General features: G+C 38.2%; 1 protein-coding gene across 1 annotated transcript in view; it reads right to left on the reverse strand.

Moving 5' to 3' along the window:
* capn3b (calpain 3b) overlaps positions 1–9,893 on the reverse strand; it is a 28,176-nt gene extending 18,283 nt beyond the window's left edge. The window contains 1 exon segment of the mRNA XM_046836290.1: positions 9,437–9,893. Coding sequence (XP_046692246.1) covers positions 9,437–9,760 — 324 coding nt within the window. The 5' untranslated portion in view covers positions 9,761–9,893.
* Positions 9,894–10,096: the final 203 nt, after the last annotated feature.

The following is a 10,096-nucleotide window of genomic DNA, read 5'->3' on the forward strand; positions in this document are numbered from 1 at the left end:
GTATCTGCTCTAAATACCTCTACAACGACCTAATCATACCGATTCCGGTAGCCTTTTATTAATATTTTCAACACCAGGTAATGTTTTTACTTATGTCATTAGGGGGCAAGCAGCAAAGGTGCATAGGTACCATTTTTTTTATTTTATCTTCTTCTTTGACTGCTTCTTCATCTGTCTAGGGTGTCTAGGCAAGTCTAAGGACATTCTCACCAAATTTGGATCAAGTGCATTCAATGCTCAGGCACCACCATTGGCTAAATGTTTGATGTTCAAAATGACTTTTATAGGTCATAAGTTTTAACTCTGCACCTAAAATATAAAACCCACTATAATTGGATTCCATGGAACTAGCTCATTAGATTTTTTTGATGAAATTGAGTCGGGAGGCATAATGGCATCCAGGATGAAGCATGAATAAAGACTAATGCCTGTGCCAAATTCTGAACTGCCTTGGTGCCCCCTGCATTTCAGTAAAGCAGAGCAACATCTTCAGGAAGGCCGTGAGGCAAAACGACATCCTCAGCAAGGCAGGGAGGCAGAGCGACATCCTTAGCAAAGCAGTGAGGCAGAGCGACATCCTCAGCAAGGCAGGGAGGCAAAGCGATATCCTCAGCAAGGCAGTGAGGCAGAGCGACATCCTCAGCAAAGCAGGGAGGCAGAGTGACATCCTCAGCAAGGCAGTGAAGCAGAGTGGCATCCTTAGCAAGGCAGTAAGGCAGAGTGGCATCCTCAGCAAAGCAGTGAGTCAGTGTGGCATCCTCAGCAAGGCAATGAGGCAGAGCGACATTCTCAGTAAGGCAGTGAGGCAGAGAGACATCCTCAGCAAGGCAGGGATGCAGAGAGATATTTTTAGCAAAACAGTGAGGAGAGTGGCATCCTCAGCAAGGCAGTGAGTCAGAGCAACATCCTCAGCCAAGCAGTGAGGAGAGTGGCATCCTCAGCAAGGCAGGAATTCAGAGCGACATCCTAAGCAAAGCAGTGAGGAGAGTGGCATCCGCAGCAAGGCAGTGAGGCAGGGACGCAGAGTGACATCCTTAGCAAGGCGGCGAGGCAGTGTGGCATCCGTAGCAAGGCAGGGAGGCAGAGCGACAGTTTTTGAAATATGGCTTTGAAATCGGTATGAAACCCACTTACACATCAAGTTACAGAGATTAAATGTCAAAAGTTATTGAAGGGATTAAACACATGCCCTGTTTTAGATGTCTGTTCTTGACATTATAGGGATATAATGTTACAGTCATGTAATAAATACTTGAAGTTCCTGCTGTCATTCAGCTGTGAGACAGATATATCAGCAATTTCACAAGCATGGACTTTTATCAAGATGGGTTGTTGTATAGTAATTATCAACAGAAATGTGCATTAATAAAGTAAACAAAAATGGTTTACACATTACTCCATAAGAAAAAGAAAGTGTGACAAACTGAGTGACAACAGTACCGACTTTAGTGTGCTTAAAATAACATTAACAGGTAGAATAAAGTGTTTAGAATGTGTAGTTTATTTGATTTTCTATAAATCTAATTAATAACTAAAGTGTATTTTGTTGGATTTCTGAAGCAGCGGTGTTGGATTTCAACTCAGGAATCCTTGTTTAGTAGTAGTATTCAAAAAGTCAGGGGTTCAAGCCCCAGCACTGTTTAACACTAGGGCTCTTAAGCAAGGCCCCTAAGCCTCTCTACTCCAGGGGCACAGTGTCATGGCTAACTCTGCATTCTGACCCCAGTTTCCTGATATGCAAGAATTTTACTGTGCTATAATGTACATGTAAAAAAATAAATGCATCTTTCTCTGTAATTTTCCAAAACCTGTTGAACAAATCCTCTGGAGCCGTTATGTTGTATGATGGAACTCACAAAAGCATTTCGTTTCATTTTAGCTCCACCGCACTATGAATGAAATCTCCTACACTACATGCACAACACAATCCATAGCAGAGTGTGTGTAGTATGGTGTATAGCTTCACTGCCATTTTCATTTTCCGGTCAATTATGTTGGAGTCAGTAAACACATTCATGCATTTACCGCACCGTGTCTTTGAAGCCGCAGGTTTAATGAAGAGCTTGTAACATGACGACTTCTAGCAATGTGGTGCATTTGTGCCACAGTATCAGCTTCACTACTAAATTGATATACCACCTGTCAATCACATTGTTCAACACACACACACACAAACCTGCAGGTTAGGGGTACAACCGTGAACCAGATAAAAAATTTTTTAGGAATAATTATTTGTTCCTGAACATAAAAAAGTGACAGGGATTTACATTTATGGCATTTGACAGAAGCCCTTGTCCAGAGCGACTCAAATTTATCTTATTCATACAACTCAGCAGCTATGGGGTTAAGGGCCTTACTCAGGGGCCCAGGAGTGGCAGCTTGGTGTGGCAGGGATTAGAACTCACAACCTTCAGATCTAAAGTAAAATTTCTTAAGCACTAAGCCACCACCTCTCCATTCCATAGCCCCTAACCAGACCACTCAGTGCAGCTGGGGAAGGTTCCGCATCAACACCCTAAAGATTCATTATGTTACAGTGGTGGCTACGTCTACACTAATCCGGATAAACATGAAAACGTTTTATCTAAAAATTCCCCACGTCCACACCATAGTTTTTAATCGTTTCCTTAAAGTTGCTTATCCACACTGAGACCTGAAAGAGCTTACGTCCCTGTACTGTACTGCGCATGAGCAAAATGTAAAACGCTTCGAACTGCGTCATTTCCGCACGCCTTTTATTTACTTTCCGGGTCTTTGAAACTTTGTGGCAATTACTAAAAAAAGGGTAGTTTTCGAAAGCCTTCATTTTAAAAGTCCACAGTCCAAAAACTTTAAGACTTGATTTGGACTGGAATTAATATTAATGCTACAATGGCTCAGGCAACAGTTTGCATAAACATTTCTGCATTTAACAATGATGGAACTGTAATCAATGAATATTCGGTGTCACCCAGATGAGAATAGGTTCTCTTTTGAGTCTGGTTCCTCTCAAGGTTTCTTACTCATGAAGTCTCAGGGAGGTTTTCCTTGCCACAGTCACCACATCATGGACAAACTTACACTTAGAATTGAACTGAACTGAGCTCATTCGCTCAGCGGTTCAGGGATCAGAAGGTCATGGGTACAAATTCCACCACCAGTAAGCTTCTATTGCTGGGTCCTTGAGCAAGGCCATGCTATATAAATAAAATCACTATCCAAATCGCCCTGGATAAGGCCTCCTGGCATCCTCCAGGTACCACTGTCCAAGTGGCACTTTTGGGATTTTTTGGTTTGGAAAGTTGTAGGATCTTAGAACAGAAACATAGGCATCTGATAAAGGATTATAAAGTATAGTAATAATCAGTTTGTCTATGTTCAGGAACTGTGTATATATATATATATATATATATATATATATATATATATATATATATATATATATATATATACAGTGCCTCCACAATTATTGGCACCCCTGTTTAAGATGTGGTCGTGGACTTCAAAAATTCTCCTTTTTTAAAACAACATAGAACCCAAATGCAAAAAGAGAAAATCCAACCTTTATTTAAGTACATTACTTTGGTGGTAAAAAATCACACATTTAGAAAAAAAAAAAAACTTGAAATCATGTGTGCCACAATTATTGGCACCCTGATGTTAATACTTTGTACAACCTCCTTTTGCCAACAAGACAGCACTTAATCTCCTCCTATAACATTTCACAAGATTGGAGAACACAGAGAGAGGATTTTGACCATTCTTCTTTGCACAATCTTTCTAGATCATCCAGTGTCCTGGGTCCTCTTATGCACTCTTCTCTTTAGCTCGCCCCACAGGTTTTCGATTGGGTTGAGGTCTGGGGACTGAGATGGCCATGGAGGACCTTGAGTTTGTGACTGCTGAACCACTTTTGTGTAGATTTTGCCACATGTTTTGGATCATTATCCTGCTGAAAGACCCAATGACGACCCATCTTCAGCTTTCTGGCAGAGGCCATCAGGTTTTTATTTAAAATATCCTGGTACTTCAAAGCGCTCATAATGCCATGCACCCTAACAAGGTTCCCAGGGCCTTTGGAAGAGAAACAGGCCCACAGCATCACAGATCCTCCACCATACTTCACGGTGGGCATGAGGTGCTTTTCGGCATACTCATCTTTTGTTTTACGCCAGACCCACTTAGAGTGTTTGTTGCCAAAAAGCTCAATCTTAGTCTCATCTGACCAAAGCACACGATCCCAGTTGAAGTCCCAGTACCGCTTAGCAAACTCCAGACGTTTACGTTTGTGAGTGTTAGTGAGAAAAGGCTTTTTCCTTGCATGCCTCCCAAACAGCTTGTTGGCATGTAGAGAGCGTCTGATGGTTGTTTTGGAGACTCTGTGACCCCAAGATGCCACTCTTTGATGCAATTCTGTGACGGTGAGCTTGGGAAATTTTTTTACTTCTCTTACCATCCTCCTCACTGTGCGTTGTGGCAAGATAAACTTGGGACCTCTTCCAGCCTTGTTTGTCACTGTTCCAGTTGTTTTAAACTTCTTAATGATTCCTCTGACTGTAGATACCGCAAGTTAAGGCCAGTGGCTATTTTCTTGTAGCCATTGCCTGACTTATGAAGGTCGACACACATCTGCCTTACTTGAATGGTGTGTTCTCTTGTCTTTGCCATGTTGACAAATGGGTAAGAGAATTAGGCCTCTGTGTCACGTCATATTTATACCCCAGGAAACAGGAAATCATGAATTACTAATTAAAAGTCCCTAGATACCCTGACCAACCTTAGCAACTACAGAAAAATATATATATAAAAAAAAAAAAAATTAAATTTTTCAGAGGAATTGTTAGGGGTGCCAATAATTGTGGGACACATGATTTCAAGTTTTTTTTTTTTTTCTAAATGTATGATTTTTTTTACCACCAAAGTTATGTACTTAAATGAAAGGTTGGATTTTCTCTTTTTGCATTTGGGTTCTATGTTGTTTTAAAAAAGGAGAATTTTTGAAGTCCACGACCACATCTTAAACAGGGTGCCAATAATTGTGGAGGCACTGTATATATATATATATATATATATATATATATATATATATATATATATATATTCCACATGAAGGTTATGTGGTAGTACAGTGTTTAAGATAATGGATTTCTGCTCAGAATATTGTGAATTCAAATCACAAGTCATATAATTGTAGATGCTCTGGATAAGAGCATCTGCCAAATGCTATAAACCAAAATGTTTTGAGGTAATACTATAAAGCGAGTCAGCAAATACGTTTGGGAAGCTGAGCACTTGTAAAGATCCTGTTTTCTAAGTGTGCAGTCTCCCATTCAGCTGTGTGAGAAGTGTCAATTAGAGCTCGACCACCAAAAGTGGATTTTACAGATAAAATACATACTGGATTAAAAAAATTATGAAAATACTGAACTCATAAAAAAAATAATAATAATAAAATAACAGTACTGAATCAGGATATAACTAATAAATTATGATTCCTAAATATAATAAAAAATAAAAATAAAATAAAAAATGTAAAAAATAACAAAAATGTGGAAACAGCCATTCACCTCTAGAGGCTGCTCTCGTAATGACAGCGGACCAGAAGCTGGAAAAACTATCGGTATGGATTTTTGCAAAGGATTTAATTCCAGCAATTAGCTATTGGTGCTGATTAATAGACAAAACTGATTAATCGGTTAACCTCTAGTGTGTATTCCTTGATCTAATGCACTAAAACATAATGAATCTGAAAATGTAAAAAAGAATTTATGAAATAACACTATGTTTACTGCTGTTGCAGAAGAATATTCAGTGATGAAATGCTGTGATGTGGATTGTTTGTACAAAGATACTGATACTGGACACTCATTCCAGACTGCTGGATAAACACCTGGTCATAAAGACTACGGATGGATCTGTTTATGTTGAGTGTCTGCAATATGAGCTGTGAGATGCAGCTACGCTACTGTCAAAGCTGCTGCAGAGGAAAATTCCTCAACGGCTATTATAGAGCTGTAAATCACAGCCAGTGAAAGCGACTGATTATCAGGGTTGTACTCTCTCTCTATCCCCCCACAATCTTTCTCTCACGTTACCCCACAAATTCTCTCTCTCTCTCTCTCTCTCTCTCTCTCTCTCTCTCTCTCTCTCTCAATATGCAAGGTTGCTTTATTAGCATGACAAATATAGACATTCTCATTGCCAAAGCATGGAACATACAGACACATAACAACAGAAATAACAGTCAGTCGGAAATAATAATAATAATAATAATAATAATAATAATAATAATAATAATAATTATACTATTATATAACTATAATAACAAGATATTTAAAAAAACTATACAGATATTAAAAAGAATAAATAAGTAATTTTAATGAAAAAGGAAAGTAAATGTATATACACATGTGAATACATGTGTAACTTTACACTCTCACACTCTACTACAGGTGGCAGTGGCAGCAGTGGGCAGGGGTATTCGCGCCTTGCCCACCCAATTAAAGTACACCCAAAGTCCTGGCCCAAAAGGATTTTTGCCAACAGAAACAGGAGACTAATGCTGAAGATAGATGATGGATAGATGGAAAGAACAATAGCTGTTCAGAACAAAAAAGTAATTGGGATAAAACTAATAAATAAAAGACAAATAAAGTCAAGTAGTGAAGAAGTACACAGACCTTTAAACTAACAACACAAAGTGCAATATTTAGTACAAAAAAGGGGAGTGAAAAAAATAAAAAAATAAAGACAGAAGACGACATAAGACAAGGAAAAACAGTAACACAGTGGCACCAACCAGTACAGTGCAAGAAGAATTGTCTATATACAATGCGAATCTGAATATAAATACATTTTTAGGTAGCATTTGGTTATAAAGTAATAAATTGAAGATTTATTTATTTTTTTCTCTTTAAAAGTATCAAAAAAGAAAACTGGTTATTTAATGTTATGTTACGTAACGTCTTTAGTTAAATAATGAATTGAGAAAAATAATTAAAAAAGGAAAATATAAAATAATTGTTTATTTAATGTTCTATAATATATAATAATATCAAGTTTAAAAATAGGCTTCAGAAGTCGATTTAGGATTTAATTGTATGTGAAAACTAGTCAAATCCAAAAACAACATTAATTGAGATTAAAGTTAAAATACAGTTGAAAGTTTTAAGTTGTTTTCATAATCACTTTTCAGTTTGAATAAAACATATTTTTAATTTTGTAATTATTATTTATGGGGAGAACTGAATTAGGGGTCTTGCCAATACTACTGATTGCCCACCTGCTATTTCTACCAGCTTAACTTATTATAATTGGCTACAACTGGCCCTGCTCTCCCCTAAGACTTTTTTCCTTTTCTTTCTCTCTCTCTCTCTCTCTCTCTCTCTCTCTCTCTCTCTCTCTCTCGCTCTCGCTCTCTCTGTGAAACTTCATCACTCAAAGACATGGAGAGTGGTGAGAACTCGACGCTGTGTTAAGTCTATAAACCAGCCCACAGCTGGATCACCCTCACGTTCCCCAAGATCAGACTCATCTTATTTCAGCACACAGCAAAGCTTACAGGAACTGAGCTCATTCCACAAGCTTGTCTACACAGCAGAAGATTATAGAGACGGTGATCCGGCTTTGTGTTAGTATTTAACACCAGTTGATGCGTGCACAATTCAAATTTATTTATACAGCACATCTATAACACACGTGTTGACCCAAATGCTGTACATCGGGCATAACACGAAATAACACGTTAGAATGGCAAAATATTCGTAATGAGTCTAAATATATAAACATTTAGAACAAACAAAGCATTCAGAATCAGACAAATCAAAATTGTAATTCCTTTTTTGGAAACCATGGATACCATGTCCTCCAGACTAAAGAGGAGAGGGACCATCCAGGTTGATATTAGTGTTCAGTTCAAAAAGTCGCATCTCTGATGATATGGAAATGCATTTAGAAAGGCTCCATCAATGCTGAAGGCTATATATATATATATATATATATATATATATATATATATATATATATATATATATATATATATATACACAGTACAGACCCTGAATGAGACACACCTTCTCATTCAAAGAGTTTTCTTTATTTTCATGACTATGAAAATTGTAGATTCACACTGAAGGCATCAAAACTATGAATTAACACATGTGGAATTATATATGGAATTATATACATAACAAAAAAGTGTGAAACAACTGAAAAATGTCATATTCTAGGTTCTTCAAAGTAGCCACCTTTTGCTTTGATTACTGCTTTGCACACTCTTGGCATTCTCTTGATGAGCTTCAAGAGGTAGTCACCTGAAATGGTCTTCCAACAGTCTTGAAGGAGTTCCCCGAGAGATGCTTGGCACTTGTTGGCCCTTTTGCCTTCACTCTGCGGTCCAGCTCACCCCTAAACCATCTCGATTGGGTTCAGGTCCGGTGACTGTGGAGGCCAGGTCATCTGGCGCAGCACCCCATCACTCTCCTTCTTGGTCAAATAGCCCTTGATGCCTTCAGTGTGACTCTACAATTTTCATAGTCATGAAAATAAAGAAAACTCTTTGAATGAGAAGGTGTGTCCAAATGTTTGGTCTGTACTGTATATGGTTCGGATACTGAACTGGCCTGCCTGCACTTTTGACCTTTCAGCATCTGAAAACATTGGGGCATCATGAAACGAAAAACACAACAATGACATGCAGAACTGTTGAGCAGCTAGAATCCTGCATCAGACACATATGGGACAACATTCTCTCCCAAAACTGGTCTCCTCAGTTCCAAGATGTCCTGTCTTGTGGCGTGTTGCAGCCAGGTCAAAATGACCTTATTGTTTTCCATAAAATGTGTGTTTATTTTGTTTTGTAATTAGAATATGAGTTTATGAGATTTGCAAATCACTGCATTTTGTTTTTATTTTATTGTCATCTATCAGTCTGTTGTCATCAATCAATCAATCAATCAATCAATCAATCAATCAATCAATCAATCAACCACTGTCTGTCTGTCTGTCCACTTTACTCTCTCTCTCTCTCTCTCTCTCTCTCTCTCTCTCTCTCTCTCTCTCTATCTGTCTCTTCATTTATCTATCTATCTATTAATCAGTCTGGCTGTCATCTATCTATTTATTAATCAATCAATCAATCAATCAATCAATCAATCAATCAATCTCTATCTATCTATCTATCTATCTATCTATCTATCTATCTATCTATCTATCTATCTATCTATCTATCTATCTATCTATCTATCTATCTATCTATCTATCTATCTATCATCTATCTGTTGGAGATGTTCTTATAGAACATAAATCAACACTATCTGACCAATTAGAATCAGCAGTATGGTATGCAGCAATATTTGTATCGAGACTGGGAAGGAAATTAAAATTTAAGTGAATCATCTCAAGCAGTAAGATGACCTGGACATGCTGCCTGATACCAGAAATCGTGTTTTCCACTCACCGAGGGACGTTTCCACACCAGATTCAGAGGGAACTTCTGGCTGTAGTAAAGAGAAGAGTCATCTGCAGGAAACAGCGGATCTTTAAACAGCACCTTCTTGCTCACGTATTTGTCCCTGAGCTCCAGGAAGTCTTTCAGTCTCAGGGCATCTTTGACGGCTTCGTTGCGGCTCAGAATGGCCGAGTAAAGATTCCCAGGTGGCTGCAACCCCCCAGCTGGGGCTCCTAGAGCTGCTTCTGTTTTAGGAGCTATTGTTTCTGTTGCTTTCTCCTGAACTTCACATTTCTCATTTTTACTCGTTTTGCTATCCGTTCTCCTGTTCATGATGGGATTATTATTTAAAATCTCAAAAAAAGAATTAATAGAGTTAATAGAGCAACAGGTTACTCAATTTCTTTAGCTGGGTCTTCTTCTTACACAGTGGACTGGAGTCCAACCTTAATGCCCTCTGCCATCTCTGCAAACACACACACACACACACACACACACACACACACACACACACACACAAAACCATCCTCATAGCTTGGTCTATTAATAGATTAAGGAGCATGGCCTCATTCTCTCCCTCTTTTGGAAAGTGCAAGTGTAGAAACACTATATGTGTTAAAGATCCTCATTAAAATGTGCAATACTTAAATGTGTCCAATAAATGTGTGT

This window comes from Silurus meridionalis, chromosome 23 (assembly GCF_014805685.1).
Source record: "Silurus meridionalis isolate SWU-2019-XX chromosome 23, ASM1480568v1, whole genome shotgun sequence".
Taxonomy (NCBI): Eukaryota; Metazoa; Chordata; class Actinopteri; order Siluriformes; family Siluridae; genus Silurus; species Silurus meridionalis.